The sequence below is a fragment of the Haliaeetus leucocephalus genome, unplaced genomic scaffold (genome assembly GCF_000737465.1).
Source record: "Haliaeetus leucocephalus isolate CR32 unplaced genomic scaffold, Haliaeetus_leucocephalus-4.0 Scaffold656, whole genome shotgun sequence".
NCBI lineage: Eukaryota > Metazoa > Chordata > Aves > Accipitriformes > Accipitridae > Haliaeetus > Haliaeetus leucocephalus.
The window spans coordinates 16615688-16633987 of record NW_010973092.1 but is presented as its reverse complement, the minus strand read 5'-3'; the positions used below and the strand labels follow the sequence as shown (position 1 = coordinate 16633987).

The following is an 18300-nucleotide window of genomic DNA, read 5'->3' as shown; positions in this document are numbered from 1 at the left end:
CCTAACTCCCCAAACTCCCTTCTCTTGACCTCATAAATTATGTTTTCAGAAACCCTGAGTGCACAAACTTACAAAGATTTTACACCTTTTCATGTTTGCTAGTCCCTATAACTGACAGATTTGTGTCAAGTGAAACAATTATCTACCTGTTTGTAGGAACAAATATTAACAAACATGCTCAAACACTGTGTTTTGTTAGGGAGAACATTTCACACTTCATTACATAACTGAGGAGTTAGCCTGGTGTTTGGTGTGCAAAATTCCCACCGATTCCAGTAGAAGAAGTGATCTGTGAAACCCAAAATAATTACCATGGCCTATACATTACAGACTTACTTAATTCAGTGTGCAATATTGAAGTCCAGATTTCTGAGGTCTCCCCAAATCATGTAAATTTGCAGTTGGGACTTCCCATTTCATTACATACTAACAACTGTCCCCCAGGTTTGTAGATTCAAGACCAAGAAGGGTCTTTCAAAATAACAAGGTCATAAATCTTTTTCTTAGGGAGTACTAAGACAATACTGAACTTTCCTGTTATTGCAAATGGAATTTTTGGGGCATGGTAGTTCACAGTAAGCCAGTCCCTTCTTTGGCAGATTTTTAAAGATCTAGCAGCATAGTAAGAGTCCCTAGCTTTTAGGGTTTTGGTGTATATATAGGCTTCTATACCCACACATTGCTTTTTATCATTTATAAAAGGTCATTCTCATTTTCTACAGTGTTCTAGTTACTGCTCCTAAATTAACAGAGCACCAAGGACAAGAAGCCTTCTCAAAACAATACAACTTCTGCACTATGTTGCCAATTCTCTTTCCTTTTGATTTACTAGGGTTTTTTTTTCAGATACAGGATACGCAAGATAAGCACCAGCTATCACTACAATCATAAAGATGCTGTTATGCTTCTGCTTGTATGTATGCATTTATTTATTTATTTCACAAATCGTTAGACCTGACCTGAATAAAAGGAGAGAAAAGCTCAATTGCTGAAAATCACACTGTTACAGCCCTATGATATCCAACACAAATGCATTAAATGGAAAGGAACTATTGTAAAGGAGCCACGTCAGGCAATACCTTGGTGGGACGAGGCAGGGACCGAAGAAGAGCTGAATGACAAATAGCACCCTACATAGACAAAAAAGGTCACCGCAATAAAAGCAACCTAGGGAACTGGGAGCAAGTGCAGCATTGCTACAGACTGGAAGAAAACACAGAATCCAAACAAATGGAACAGAGTGAGAGATGAAATTTCATTCACATGTGAACGCCAGAGATTGAGCTGTGGAAACATTTGGGGAGCTGACAAAATGGAACAGGATTCCCTCTATGCCTTGACGTCAAGTTATCTGAAAAAGTAAGCATTTACTCAGGCCAGTAATTAACTTTTACAAACATTCAAAGCCCTCAGCTTTTCTGTGTAAGAATCTGGCAGAAAAATAAATTACGTATATTTGTAATGTAATAAAGAAGGCAATACTGTTTTGTTGGTTAGCTTATGTGAGAAAAAATAACCTCTCATCTGTAGTTTTAGTAGGTAATTATTACAAACAATAGGAATTACAAACAACAAAAGAACCGGTCAGTTCAAGACTTGCACTGAAACTCCTTCAGAGCGAATCTTTAGATCGCTAAATCTTTAGAGCAGCGTAGTACCAGCTATACGCAGGCAGTATCCGGGCAGACATGATGCAAGTGAACAGCATCACCACAGACAGTACCAAGTTGAAATGCCATGCTCAGCTCTGAACGCATCCCACAACACCAAAGCCTCTGAACGTTTGCTTGGCCTCCCAACATAAACCCCATGGTGTGCACCTCCATCATGCTCCCTCTATGGGAAATATTTGTAAACCTGCATCAAAATAAAGCAGCTGTTTAATGGAGGAACCATATACTTCTGTTACATTTCCACTGTAACAGTGGCTGCACAAGGTTACTGAAGTTGAAATTGTAAGAAAGACAAAATCCTGGTCCACAAAAGCATGCATCAAGCAAAACCCAGCAGAAGATGCAGTGATGCTAACCAAGGAGTCCTCTTTACAATATGCCTTAATGTATTTGAGGAATTGGATTAGGGAGTAACAGGAGAGCATATTTTGCATGGATGAGCTGTATTTTCAGTGGACGGCTTCATCTGTAAAGCTATATGTGCAAACCCTTTTAGTGTACATACTCTGAGGGCAACAGGGCTATTGAAGGTAAACAGAAAGGGAAAAATATTCAGAGTAAAATGACAGAGTTCAGGTTTCTTTCTGCTTATGCTGAAGGGAAATAAAAGACATGCATGAGAGAACTCTCAGGCAGAGTCATGCATGAATGGTGAAAAAAAATATAGCAGTGAGAATAATTAATAACCACTGGGCAGTTTCTCCAGCAATGTGGTGAGTTCTCCATCTCCTGTACTTTTTAGAACAAGATTGAACATCTTCTAAAGGAAAAAAAGTCCTAATTTCTATTGATTGAATCATGCTTTATATGAAAATAAACTCAGTTTCTAGAGATGATAATGTGATCAATAGATCTCATACATTTACAGATTTGCCTGATAAGATGCTAATATTTACAAGCATATTAGAAATAGTTATTATTATATATGTAACACTATTCAAGTAATTCTATAATCAGGAATAATAATTAAGCAGTAGATAAACACACAATTTATCATTTAAATAAAGCAGAAGTGTATGGCTTTGTTCTATCAAAATCAGAAAATCCATAAGACAAGATATTGACTCAGAGAAAAAGTATCTCCTTGCCTTCAAGTGTTCATAACAGCACTTATTTGGATTTATAGGGAGAAATAATGAAATTATTAAACTTTTTGTTAATACAAAAGCAAGCAACCAAACAACCCAAAGAACTCCCTGTGTACAAATACTGCAAAGAATTCTGAAAAAATTAAAATCCTAAATTTTAGGTTCTCGATTTTATAGTCCATGAAGCACACATGGCTTACATATGCTTGTCTCCTCACTTTGAATTAGCTACCAAATTCTGTTGGTGACAGTTAAAAACATGAAATGTTTTCTGAATGTTGCCTTTCCACATAAACAGCAGCAGAATCCACTACGGAAGTTGTTAGGACTACATCATTGCCAATGAAAAAGGAGATGTAGTTCAGAAGATTAAAAACTCTGTATCAAAAGACAAAATTATTAGAAAGCCTGAGAAATTCTTTCCACACAGCACAACTTACAGCTGAGACCATTAGCAAGAACAATTTTAGGCTTTTCTACACACAAAGGAAAAACACACAAACAGCATCTGGACTTAGCATATGAAAGGAGAAAAAAAAGCAAGCAAGCAAGCATTTTTCTGCTTATAATTGTAATGTCCACAGTGCCTTTCAGTTTTCAAGCAAGGTACCAAGACTAGGCACCCATTTTCTTGGCACAACAGCATAGAGCAAAAATATCCACTCTTTAAGTTTCAAAAGCATGACATTTATTGGTGATCTCCAACTAGCTCCTAGGAGATAAAACAAGGATTGGTAAAGAGAAAAAACAAGGCCTGACTGGCCATAGTAACTAAGTTGTTTCACAACCATTATGGTAGATATCGGAAAACAGCAGAGTAACATGCTGGAGAAATGGAACCTTGGAAAGTTAGCACCGCAGCTACTTTGCTGTGCTGCTTTTATTGCTATAGAGGTTTCCAGTTCAACACATTTACAAGCCTTGAACTAAAATGATGTAAAAGCAGCTAAGAAAAAAAACCATGTGAGCTTAAGAAAAATACTGAAAAAACAGAATTAGAATCTGTTCTCAATTCTATAGTTTTTTGTAATGCATTATCGTTTTTATTACCATAGAACCTTCTGTTTGAGATTTGTTTGTCTGTTACGATTATGAATTTATAAATTAATAAATACAATGTTTCTGCAATGTCTTAATATCTGGAATCACATCTTCTGGCTGAAATTCAGACATCTGCTGGCATCATCAACATATGCTACACAGATTAGCAGCAGCAATAATATCAGTAATAGTTGCAGCAACATGGAGCTAATACTTAAGAAAAAGTACACCCTTCAGTTTCAATGGGAAAACATAGTCCATGGTGTTCCCTCAATTTCTAATTCCAGTCCAAAGCTCTAAAATTAGACCTAGTGCTCAAGAATGTGACTGGCCATTAAGGATTTAGAGAATTTAAGTATTAAAAACAAATTGGGGGAAAAAAAATCTATTCAAAGACCTTGCTGCTAAATAGGTGCACTGTTTAAAACAATATGTGTGGAAAGAGACTATTGCTTAAAACCTCAAAGCTAGGCCAGTCTTCATAGCATAAACACTAGAAACCAACAGGTTTTAGTTTCTGTTCAATCTTATCTACTCTAATGGAGGAATCTTTATTGGACTTTGTCATCTGCTGAAGAGAAGTCTTTAAGAAATATAGGGTGGTTTATGCTCTTCAGCTACATTAAGGATAGAATACTTCAAATTAGCATTGCTTTCTTCTACTTCTGGGGCCAACCGTGGGTGCCAAGGTAGATAAAGCCTGTAGCACTGAAATTCTCAATAATAATAATAACAACAACAGACCCAGAAACAAACATACATAATTTACTCTTAATTTGGAAATAGAAATTAAAATGATCAATCCACACTCTTTTGCACTGTTGTAAAATGCCATCAGAAAAAAGTTGCTTATGGTATTTCCCTGTGAACATATTAAATAGGAAGTACTGTTCCTCACCAAAATTGTATATACAGATGTAATACAGTGCTGCCTTTCAGAGGCAGATATTAGAAAGTACATAAAATAATTTAGAAAAACCAGCCCTGGAACCTTAACTGATTTTAACTGTTGCTGATCCAAGCGTAACTTAGCAAAGTCTAAAATGAAATATTCTGAAAGAGGTTCAGAAAGAGATGCCACTGAAATCTTAACAAATGTATACAGCAGTTAGGACAGAAAAGTAAAGGTGTAGAAGGCCAAAACTTTTCTTTCTGATTACTGTTCCTCCCTACGTAATCTCAGAAGTCATGCACAGAGACCAAAATAAACAAAACCAAAAGTAAACAAACACCTGAGCAACAACAAAAGCAAACCAACACCCCTTCTCCCTGCCCCAATTGCAATATTGACAAGGAGAGGAAGATTTCAATTCCAATGAAACAATTTAGAACAAGGACTTCCAAATGTGTGTGGGGGAATAAATCTTTCTGCAAAATAAAAAATAAATATTGATCAAGCATTCTATGCTCATTTTCTGTGCAATTGTGTGGGCAAGACCTCTACCACCTGCAATGACAGTAAATGAGCAAGACAAGTTTGATGGCACCATACTGTGGGGAATGAGAAAGAATGCCCACGGACTTCGAGTCACCATGAGAAAGTTACTTTGAATCTGAGCAGAATTACATCTCACCATTTTAATAGTCAACACTGGGAAACTACAAAACTTTGAGAGTGTAGAGTGTGGACTGGAGTGATCTGTACTTTCTGTTGGGGCTGCACAAGGAGCTAACACAAACCTACTCACTAAGTCCTGGCCAGCCTGGTGCCGTATAAAGAACCTGTAGGTCTTCCACACCTCTAAAAGCTACTAACTGCTGAAGTTGTTACAGTGGAGGGTTTTGAGTATTTCCAAGGATGCCAACCTTACGGCCTTTCTAGGCAAACTCTTCCAGTGCTTGATCTCCTCCATGGTAAAAAAAAGTTTCTTCTTATGTTTAAACTGAATTTTCTATATTTCGACTTAAGGCCATTGCCTCTTTTCTGTCAGTGGGCACCACTGAGAAGAGCCTGTCTCCCTTGTCATTACTCTGCCCCATTGGGATAAGATCCCCCTGAGCCTCTTCTTCTCCAGGCTGAACAGTCCCATCTCTCAGCCTCTCCTGGTATCTTAGATGTGGCCTTTCACTGGACACGCTCCAGTAAGTCCATGTCTCTCTTGTACTGGGGAGCCCAGCACTGCACCCAGCACTCCAAATGTGCCTCACCAGTGCCAAGCAGAGGAGAAGGATCACCTCCCTTGACCCGATGGCAGCGCTTGCCTACTGCAGCCCCGGGTGCTGCTGGCCACCTTCGCCCCAGGGCATGTTGCTGGCTCATGGTCAAGCTGTCGTCCCCCAGGATCCCCAGGTGCACTTCTGCATAGCTGTTTCCCAGCTGGTCAGCCCCAGCACATACTGGTACAGGGGGTTATTCCTCCCCGGGTGCAGGAATTTGTATTTGCCTTGGTTGAAGTCCATGAGATTGCTGTCAAAATGTGTAATGCTCTGCATCGAGCTTGGTTAATTGTGGAACAGTTCATCCAGCAACCCAGCAACTGGATATCATGCTGGGACAGTTATGCATGCCTAGGTTTCTTATCTACAGTTTAAACCCATGTCTTTCTGGCAATAAGATGAAGGTGCTACCTACTGAGATACCCAAACTCTTTTATTTAGTCTCTTAAGGAAGCCAAAGTCAATCCTTTATGAAGAAGAAGAAAAAAAAAAAAAAAAAAAAAGAGCTATGGATCCTAGATTTTTGTTGTTGCTACTTTATTTTCTACCATTTAAGTTGGCAGATACAGAAACCACTTTCTCCATTCAGTAGGGAGTAATACCTAATCATCTGAAGGAGATGTAATTATTTTTCTATAGGATTCATTTATTTCTTAAAGATTACTATCTTCTGTATAGGTTTGCATTACAGACTAGAAACTGGAAATATCTGTTTACTTGATGCCAGACTGTAGAGGGTTATAAACCATACACTTCCAAGCACTCCCAGTAGAAGATCTCAAATAAGGCCTCTAGCTACAGTGCATTAATGAAAGTTCTGGCTGCTTTCAGAAAAAAAAGATTTTTACATACTGGATTAAACTGCTTTAGGTAGTGGTAGTAATTATACATTAATAATAATTAAATCTTATAGACAGGTAATATATTTTGAATGGAGGAGATCCTTCTAGATATTTATACTGGATATAATGAATATTGATATTTTTCATATTACCACCACATAATTACCACAAACTAGGGTCATAAGCATAAGGAGTCTTATTCTTTTTTTCAATTCTAACTCACAGACAACATTAAACAACAAGAATTATTTCATTCAAGACACCCTATTTCTCCATTCCTCTCTCCCTGCTGCCAGTAACTGCTTGTGAAAAAAATCAAAGCAAACCCTGTCTTCTAAGCAGCATCCAAACTACTCTGTGGGCAAATATTGTTACATTGAGCCAAATACTTTGTATTACTGTCTCTGAGCCAAGAAGACATGTTAAGGCTGAAAAAACAGGCATGACCTCTCTTCCAGTTAAACTTCAGTAACTTCTTGGGAATCATGACAATATCTAATCCACAGTTTAGAATTTTCCCAAGATCAAAATATTCCAAAAATCATTCTGCATCTACTTTCTCATTGTTAGAATGGTTGAAGATGATGAATGTATCCAATTAAGGATCTGTTATATCAAAAACTATTGTGTGAGTAGGTATATCCTAGGTGTTTTACGTTGAAAAACAAACAAACAGGTTTTTTTGGGGGGGATTCCAGAGTTTGGTTTAATAGGACTAAATCTTACATAAAAAAATAAAGGCAAAAGTGCTGGCAACAAAAACCCTTATCTTTTTTTCCATGTAAGATTGGAAAACAGCCTGTTATATTGTATTACGATTGAAGCCATTAAAATGGCATTCCAACGAGATGAGTCACCTTATATTACCAGAAAGAAAATACATACAATGTATACAGGAAGAAGAAATAAGCCTATTCCTACTGTTAGCTGTAAGAAACCGTCCTGGAAAATGGTGTGGCAGGAACTGACCTTCTTTTAAAAGGGCGGGGGCGGGGATCCACTAACTTTTCATGGATAAAAGGTCTCATTTCCTTCTATAATATTTGTGTTTTTCAAAATACTATCAGCAGGTGCACCAGTTTTCAAAAACCTCTTGTCCTTCATCACATATAATTGTGCTGCATATTATATTAAGAAGTACAAGCAGAGGAATGTAAGTGATGGGAGTTCAATTAAAAACAGCATAATATCTGTTGCATAGAAAATGATTCTGCAACTGAAATCAGGTTCTAATGAAAGAAAAAAGGAATAAATTTTCACATATTTTTAATTACATAGAATTTCCTCAAACATGATTTTTAATAATATATTCCATTAGGTTAACATCATATTTAAAGAAAGTGCATTTTCTGATTTCATTTTAAGTCTGATTTTGAGCAATTATTGTGTCATTGTTCTGCAGCAGAAAGGTTGAATTCATTTACTGTGTGGTTATGCTAGTTATGATTGATGTCGCTTCTCCAAATGATAAACCAATCACCCCGATGATGTAATGTCATTTTAAGAGTGCTATAATCACATTTCTCTCAAACTGGAAGCTCTGATGAGTTCTAACAAAGATTTATTGTAGATTAAAGGCCTTCATAATATCAACAATAGATTGCTCATTTGATGGAAGATTTGATTAGGTAATTTTTTTAGGCAAATGAGTTTTCCAGATATATCAAGAATGGCTATTGTGAAGGGCACAGGGCAGTACATGTGGATGACTATCACCTCATATCCAAGAAGACTCATCTTAAACTTGTTGAGGAGCTATTCTGTAATTGTAGAGGTTGAAGCAAGCATAAGTGTACAATCAGACAAACAAGAGGACACTCATATAATGTAATCAGTATGAGATTTCTCCAAATATTTCATCTTCAGCATGTACTTTGAAGACTGTGATAGAAATGTTTAAAGAACCACCTAGAAAGTGCTAGCAAATATTTATTAATGATCAAAGATTACCTGGAATCTAAGTCTTAAATCTAAGTATCTTCAAATCTTCCTTTTTAACGCAATCCCAAATTTAAACAAAACATTTAAATTTGTTTACTCTCTCCCAAATGTCTGGATCTATGTTCTTAAGTTTCCATAGGAACTAAAATAGATTTTTTAAAATATTAAAAAAAATTAAAAAATAAAAATCAAAGCATGGTCTATGTTTCCATATCATGTAGATGGTAAAAGCTGCCCTGAAAATCTTTCAAGAAAAAGGATGAGCCACAAAAAACCAGGTGAGCTTTTCCAATTTAAGGTATATGTCACTATCTGTGGTGTTTTCTTACTAACTCTCTAAAGGAAGCATTGTGAGAACTACAGAAAAAAATTACATCACTAGAAAATGCTTAGTAGTTTCCAGAGGATGTATTAAGTCCAGAAGAGCTCAGTGGTAATCAAACAATTATGCATGTGTCTATGGTAAAAAAAAAATCCAAACCAAAACAAACAAGGACCGCTGTTTCTTATATGCCGAAAATTAAAAGTCATTATATATTTTATGACTGTTCATTAAAGAAGGAAATGGACTATTTGGGGGAAAAAATATTAAAACTTAGAATGAACAAATCAGCCATTCATAAACAAATCAAAGCATATCTGAGCATGCCAAAAAGGTTCCTTGGGTCAGTCCCCAATCACAAGTGTAAAACACAAAGCTTTTAAGGATATAAAGAAACATTTATTATTATTTAAAATGAAACATAAAGAGCTAGAGTTCTTCCATCAAATTTTCAGATGTTGTTTTACTGCACCTTCCTTCATTTGGCTTCATAAGAAAAGCCATGCTGGTTCACTCAGTCTCCAATGGTGACTATAAATACCGAGTACCAAGTATTCAAGTATCCTCCAAGTCTCTTTTTTTTAGTTTACATTCCCTGACCTTGATTTTCTTCAACTTAGCAACCCTCATTGCATCTCTCTCCCATTTACTTTTCCCATTCCCCTTTAAACCCTTGTAAATTGTTTGATCCACCACTTCCTTTAGACAATGTTCTCTCTTTTGTTCTTTATTCCTTTCTTCAGGTGTCGACATTCACCTGTTCCTGAGCTCTGAGATGACGCTTGCACGCCCCCCAACAACTCACTCCTGATTGGTAATGGTCCGTCACTAACCAGTGTACCAGAGCTGCTTTTTCTATGAATATCACTTTATGTTTCTCTGCCCTGAATTTCCTCTGCCATTTTATTGCTCTCTTAATTGGTCTCACAAGGTCCTTTTGTGATTCTTCGCAGCCCGATCTTGTCCTTAGCACCCTGCCATCAGCTACCTTTCTTACCCCACAGCTCACCATCTTCTCCAAGTATCTTCATGTCCCAGGAAAATTCATTGGGGAGCTCCAACTTCTGCTTACCGTCTTTCAAATAACTACTTACCATGCAGGGACCTTCCCTCTTACCCTATGTTAGTTTAGTCTCCTTAAAAGCATCTAGTGACAAATTTTTCTGAGACCCTTTTGAAAATACAAAGACCCTTCATCAACTAGATCACCCTTATTCAGAAATGGCTGACTCCTTCAAAGAACTCTTAAATGTTTCTAAGGCAGGACTACCCTTTACAGAAGTACACTGACTCATCAAAGACAGATCATGTCCACTTTTTTTTTTTTTAATTTCTATGGTTTCTACTGAGTTGCCCATTACAGATTTTGAGGTGTGCAGCTCCCCAGATGCCCCTGAACCTCTAAAAAAAACCAAAACAAAACAAAAAAACAACCTAAAAACTGGTATCATATTTTCCACCCTCAAACCTCAAGTACCAAGGAAGCATGCTCAATCTCTGAATTATTATTTCTTTGTGTAATTATATTTTAACATAACTGAATGGATCAAAGGGTTAAAGGATAATTCAGGATAGAAGGAACCCCAGGAGGATCCTAGTCCAGCCTCCTGCCAAGCAAGGGCAGCTCTGAGGTCAGACCAAGTGGCTCAGGAATTTAACCAACCTGTTCTTGAAAAGCACCAAGGACAGAGACTGCACAGGGTCTCTGGGAAACCTGTTCTAATCCAATGCTGAGGGCAAAAGTTTCACCTTATAGCCACTCCGAATCTTATGTTTCGACTTCTGTTCATTGTCTCATCCTCCCCCCATGCACCACCAGCCACTATGTAAAGGGCATCGTTCAAGTGTACTGTATGCACCCACAAAGGCCAAAAGTTCTACACCACCTAGTATCTCCAATATTGTTCAGATCTGTATTGTTACAGGGAACAGCGACCTTGAGCAGATTGGAAACTGCATATAAGATATAAACTTATAGTGTTTAGTTAAACAGGCAGGAACTGCACAGCAGATATCTATGTTAACAAAAAAAAAAAAAAAAAGGAAAAAAAATAAGGAGCTATAACAGCCTTCTTTTGTTTTGCTTGTATTTCTAAAAAAGGATTGCATCTTCATTCCTCAATTTTTGGCTGTCAAAATGAAAAGTCAGCATCTGTTAATAAAAAAAAAAAAAAAAGAAAAAAGAAAAGAAAGAAAACGCTAAGCACTACAGATTATATGACTGATAGCAGAGCTGCAAATGTTTTAAAACAGTGGCCTGAAAGACAAGAATTAATTTGCTGAAAAATAGCAGTATCTTAGTTAAAAGTGACATTGGGAGTATAGAATCAGACAGATTCTGGAACAAGAACAGACACAGAATGGCAGAAGCAACACACGTTTTTAGATACAGAACCTCATCACCTACATGAGGTATTGGACTAGCGTATGAGGAACAAAGAACCATTGTGCGTACCCCTCTCTCTTACAAGATGCATTAAGGAGCAGGAAACCTACTTCGAAAAATAAAAACTCTCTGATTACAAGAACTCAATAATATTTTTTACAGTACTTATAACACTCCTAAACCTAGAAAGCTCTCTGTAGTAAGATGAAGGAAAAACATATATGATGTATGGTATTTCCAGAAAAGCTTCCATGAAATAAAACCGTAAGATTTTTGTTTGCCTCATTTCCATAGATGCTCTCAATTTTGTGGTGATGCAAGAACACATTTGCAAAAAAAAAAAAAAAAAGCATAAAACCGGCACAAACACATCACAAACAAACTCCATATGTTTGCAATTTTCTTACCACTGCTGGAAGCCTGCTGTGGCCCTGAACACGCTCTTAGCAGATATGAATTAGGAGAGAACTCCTCATCAGGATTGGTGTCCATGATTTGATGGGACGTATTGCTGTCTAGCAATGGCATCTGGCAGCTAACTGGTGGAGGATTATGAGAACTGGGCAGCTGAGCAGATGGGAGAAGGCTAGACGAGGATGTAGGTGGAATGGGACGACCTGGGAAAGAGGACACAGGGATCAAAGATCAGCAATGAATGTAACGAAAAAACCCAAACAGCCAAGTAATTGCAGTGTAACTCTCCATCGCTACATATGGTTACTGCTGCGCAGAGCCACACGATCTCTCCACTAGTACGAACTTGTCCCTTTGTATCATTTTCAAGGCATTGTGAGCTGCTATGTTGTGAACTCATTCCAAAAATCTCTCCGCAGCATCAGCTTGTAACTCCTCAGATGAACAGACGCTGGGTGGATGAGAGGAACTGCACACCGCTGGATGGGAAGCGCTCTGTTCTGCGTGGGCACTGACACACACAGCAGCCAAACGCTGCGAGGGCCCAAGCTGCATTCTCAGATGCTGCAAAATGCAAGTGCATCAGCTATGTATTTTACCAGAATTTTCACAGAAACAGGTTTTTTGGCTAAATAAGACCAATGAGAAAGGGGACTATAAGGAATTGATTCCTGGGATTACAACACATGTCTGTAATCATCTCTTAAAATAATGGTGGTGTCCTGATTTTTTTTTTTTTTTTTTTTTAAACCAGGGAAATTGCTCCAGTACAGGAATCTATTAGAGGCATGTAACAAGAACCATATGAAGGCAATGTCCAAGCTAAGGTTCCTCCTGTATTGTTGTAGATCTTTCCAAAACCCATGGACAGATGAGGCAGGAAGCATAGGGGACAGCAGGACTGAAAGGGAATTACTCCATTTGTAGGGACGGGCTAACCTGGAATATGGGTTGGAAACTCTTAAGCTTTTCTGTCCTTTCACTCTCATTTCTTTTGGCACTGGTGCTGTAGGGGCAGAGTTTCCCACCTAGCTCACCAGACAGATTAATTTCAACTCTGAAACCCAGTCCTTAATGTGTAGGATATACCTCAGTCCACTGTAACAATGTATTTTTGGTCAGCTAAACCAGTGGCACTAAGTCAACAAAAAAAGCCATTCATACTTATTTATTCTTTGCTTTTGTGAACTTTCCTCTCATAACTTTATATCAATCCATTCCATCAAATGCACACAGATGAAGACAGGTTTTGGGGTTTTTTTTTGCATTGCCTATTAGAATATGACCAGTTATAGGGATGAGTGGAAGAAGAGAAACATGCATTCTGATCTCTGCAAGTTTATCTAGTGCATTGGAGAAATTGTTCATGAATAATTTATACATAGGAAAATATGACCTCTGCGATACTGCCAAAGTCTGTGAGGCACAGAGAGATCTGCTGCGTGCTAGCTACAAATGTTAAAACGCAGCAAAACTACACAAAATGGCGATCCTTAGTTCCATTGTTCTTAAAGGAACAGTAGCAGAGCAAATACACACTGGCTTCCTCATTAGTTACATCTTCATTTTGGGGCTCAAGAACCCCTCACTTTATACAAATTATGTTAAGATTTATACCACTAGCTAATCTTCTGGAGTCACATATCAAATTCCAACAGAGGGAAAAAAAAAAAAAAAAGAAAAATTAAATAATTCTGGATTTGGGGAACAGCAATCAACCAAAGATACCCACAGATACTAAAAAAACCCCCAAAACCAAAGCCCCCCACCTTTCACTGCATGGTACCAGCAAGCAGCATGAGCTACTTTCTTACCTTCAAAAAGTTGGGAACAAAATAAGTACCTGGAGATAGGCAAGTAACTCTTATGCTTATTTTTTATTATATTTTTAGCACTGGATAAATTGATGATAAGACTAAATGACCAAGTTATCATATGATAGAAATGGGTTTAAGCTACTCCATAGTAACCCCCATTTGCCGTCTTTTATGCTAAAGAAAATTCAATATGCATTGAATATTTTCATTGTGGACTTGCATTTATGAGGAAATAATTCTAATATTGATGATAGGAATAATTACCATTATTATTTATGATTATGCTATTCTTATGAAATACTACAGTGAATATCCTAGACATTCAAGGGAAGTGATTGAGCAAAACCAGTTTCTAATTATTTCTTTGCAATGTGTTGGAAACAAGCAGAGAGGCTGAGGTTTGACACACCTCAGACAGGAATGTGACACTGTGCCCATTGTGTGCATTTAATTTTCACATATTCTGGCTCTGCTTCAACATCATGAAGTTAAAAGAAGAAGCTTTATAAATTCAAAATCTGCATTTATTGTATCACCTGGAAATATATTAGTGCATTATAAAAATGTTGGACGTGTGAGGTTATGAGATGAAGGGAAAAAGATGTTTCCTTCTGTGTAAATTGCATATGGTATTTCAGAGAAATTTAAGTACCTTTTTGCAGAATACATTGAGAGAAACAAAAAAACCAAGAATTATTTTGCCAGGAAAGCTAATCACATTGTTACCTTCATGAAATAATACAGCCCAAGTCCCTGAAGACAAGGTAAAATGTCTAATTACTACAGCTCTGTTCGTAGCTTAGAGGAAACAGAAGGTATCAAGTTAAAACGTTGCATTATTTTGGGGGGAAGTTGGCTCTTGAGGAAGATTTGTTCATAAGCACATGTTAATTGAAAAACATAGATGTCTGTGAGCCACAGAACCTATTGCCAATCCGTCCTGTGGTTAGATTTCCTAATAAGCTGCCAAATTTGATTAAAACTTTTCTTGTGGTTGGGGCATTCCTGATCTTTCTGTCAAGTTGATTTTTGGCATCTACTAAACACTAAACTCCCACTACAACCCTTCCCTCTACAGCAGTGGGGATCTAGTAGAGCGTCTTCTCTCTATATGGCTCTCCACCCCCAGCCCCTGAAACACACAGAATATCTTAAGACACCCAACCTTTTGTAAAATTTGGTGGGAAGTGAGTTGAAAAATTACTGAAGAGGAACAGAAAGAGACACTATTAAGCTTTGTTCCCTTAGGAAATGAATCTAAAGGGTAACTGTCAGCAGCACCACAGTCAAGAGAATGATTGTGAAACTACTGAAGAGAATTGAACATATGCAGTTAGGCTATAAAGAATATGATAAATGCAATTTATTTGTTACTATATACTCTTAAGTTAGAAATAATGGGTTAGAAATAAAGCTTCTGTGAATAAGTTTTTTATCTAGTTGTGTATTGACAGAAACCCTACGTAATGGATACTTACTTCTATTGACAGCAATAATATAATTGTGTAACATACCCAAAGAAACATAAGATGGATACAAATGCTAGAAAGGGAAACCAAAGTCTTAAAGCTGATATATTACAATTTCAATAGTAAAAGTTAATAGTAGTTCTTCTTCCAATATCTGTTCATATGCATGTTCCTACTGCATATACTCATGCATGGTGAAGACTCATACAGATACTGAACAGTATTTGTAAGGCATTTTTCAAAAAAAGCAAGCAGTCAAGAACAAAAAACCCTTCCCCCCTCATTACTTTCTCCTGTCATTTGACTTATCTTACTCCTTAGAATGAAGGAAGAAACTTAGTAACTTTCCTTCTGGAGGGCATTCTGATTTGGTAGCTTTGGGCTTCCATGCCACACAGGACCTCATTCTGCAAGGGCTTTTTTATTCTCTTATCACTTATATTCCTTTTTTTCCCTCTAAGTTTATATAGCAGACAGCATAGACTTATTATTTCTTTTTTTTTCCCCCTTTATTTTTTTTTTCTTCCCAGCTTCACATCTTTCTTCATCATCCCAGGAACTTATATGAAACTATTCCTCAATTACTGCTATACTTTAAGCCCCTAAGGCTTAAAATCTGCTGTAGAATCTACATTCAAAAATTGGGCCACACTTGTAGCTGGTAATGATGCCACAGCTCTGCAACCATCCTCAGGAAGACATCCACAAAAGCTGAGGATGCAGATCAGACATCGGTGTGAGGAAATCCTTTAATCTCCTTGTTAAGGACAGCTTCGCAGCCAGACAGAGATTGAAGAAGGCACAAGCTTATCAACGTGAGCCTGCCATGTGTGGTCATGGTATAACATGGCAATGGGGTGACGGAGAAGACTGCCTCAAGCCCAGACACTTATAAGATAGCTAAGAAGAGTTATGTTCATCTTACTCACAATAACACATTTGGGAAAGAGGCACTTTGGTTGCTCTTAGCCTAAAAGACCAAAACCCAACACCAGGGGAAAAAGGGGAAGGCGGGGGGGGGGGAGGAACAACCCCCCCAAAAAACTGCCTGCAATTGCTAATTGCTCCTAGCATTAATATACATAAATAAGAGACACAATCAAGAGGAGAAGCAAGCTGCTTATAATTTACTGAAGGATTTTTGAGATGCATTTTCCATACTCTCCCTTCTTGCTGCTCCTGCAAAGGACCTATGGCATTTTGTGGCTGAATAAAGCCCCTATGTGTGTGAAACCCTGGCCTCTATATTCCACCATGGTGCATAATAGGAAGCAGGGAACAACCATGAACCCCCCCCGCCCCCAGAATTTAAGAATTTTGACACGTGAGCAGTTACTGTGTAAATATGCATTACAAAAATACATCTTGAAGAGCTGTTAAGTAACCTTTCAGCTAACTGCAATATAGTATAGTATTACTACCTAACAACATGTAAAAACATAATTGTATATGTATTTACAGAAATATTTCTATATTTAAATATATTTACCCACACATGTTTAGACAGATATACATAATATCCAGAAAAGAACATTATTTTAAGAGGTCTAACGGCTCCTTAAGTAGCCATTTTACCATTAACTTTGTTGGGGAAGATCACAACCTGTACGTTGCCATCCCCAACTCCTAAGTTATCCATTTCAATGTAAAACTGATGTCATTAGAAAATAGTTGAATCCCAGGGGCAGTAAATACAGATCTCAAAGCTTATTGTACCTGCAAAAGAATTCTCAAGCTTTTCCCATCATGAGAGTCTCACTTCTAAGTTTAGCACGTGTAGCAAAAATCTGTGTAGATTGTTCAACCCCATGCATTTTCAGCATGTCACACTGAGAATTTCACATACCTAAATGGTGTATCTTCATTGATAAATGGCATTTATGAGGCATCTTCCTATGTGTAGAGGCTTTTCTAAGCAAAGTCAAGTTTCAATAGCTTTAAACACCTTGCAATCTTCATAATCAAGGTTATAACTATTTTGTACTTCTCTAAGTTGGCTACCTGCTATTCATGAAGAAAATGAACATAAACAATCTATAATAACTACAGTTAGTCACATAGATTACTATCAATAAAGTCACTTCAGTCTTTGTTCTATGGCTCTGGTCATAAGGACCAGGACTCACATAGAAAAGATACACACAAGCAAAAACTCACTGTGCAATCCTCAACGCATTAGATTGCAGAAAGAAGGGAAACTTTAAGATAATTGTTTTTTTGGGGGGGGTTGTTGTTGTTTTTCTTTAAACAATGGTTTGGAAGATTTAGTAACATTCACTTTAAGGTAACTGTTTTGTTCTTTTTTTAAACAACTGTTTGGAAGATGTAGTAATATTCAAGTATTAATGCAGGAAGCTAGGGAAGTAAAAAGTGAAAGGAGATGAGTTGTTTCTCCATAACTGATGCCATCGGAACAGAAACTGTGAAACACTTAATTGGCAATTAAGATTTTGACATTTACTGATTGAAGCTGATATTCATGTTACACCAATACAAAGTATAGTACCCTATATAAAGTAATCCCATAAAATTATGTTAGTGACTTAAATGACGGACAGTATCATTAACAGCAGTTGCTCTGTTGCTCATATTTACTAAAACTGTAGAAGGAAGGCTATCTAGTAACGGCATTGCCTGGACATTAACTAGAGATGATAAAAGAGAAGGATCAGATATCCTCCTCCTTTGCTTTCTTACTTCGGGAAACAGCTGGAAAGCCGAACGGGATCTATACAAGGAACACAGGCAGGACCCTGCTATCAGGGGTAACACTCCCCTTGCCCCCCCAGCACACAACACATTCTCACTACATTTCCAAGCCAGCCTGACTGAAGCACCTACATTGTCAGCAATGTTAAGTTCACTTTAAAGAGTGAGAAATGTTGCTAAATGTGTCAGGAAACAACTAGATAAAATAAGATGCATGTTTTTGCAGTGCAAAGCACCATAAATTAAGCAGGCAGCTGATGAAGGTGAAACTTTCCAGAGGTATAGCACATTCAGCAGACTCTCCTATTCCTCCCCAGAATAATTGCTTTCTGCAAGAAGAAAACCTGTCCTTCAAATATGTGTGCAAAGCACATCTTGCCAATGGGCTGGGCACTCTCAAGCAGAGTCATATTTAGCAAATTAAATATATATTGTCATAAC

The 18300-nt window shown here is 37.5% G+C and overlaps 1 protein-coding gene across 2 annotated transcripts in view; it reads right to left on the bottom strand.

Annotated features, from left to right (window-relative positions):
- The window catches only part of TENM2 (teneurin transmembrane protein 2), a 544454-nt gene that overhangs the window by 228722 nt on the left and 297432 nt on the right, over window positions 1–18300 (bottom strand). For both annotated transcript variants that reach the window (XM_010579129.1, XM_010579130.1), the window contains one exon: window positions 11858–12067. In XM_010579129.1, the coding sequence (XP_010577431.1) occupies window positions 11858–12067 (210 nt within the window). The remainder of the gene's footprint in view (window positions 1–11857; window positions 12068–18300) is intronic.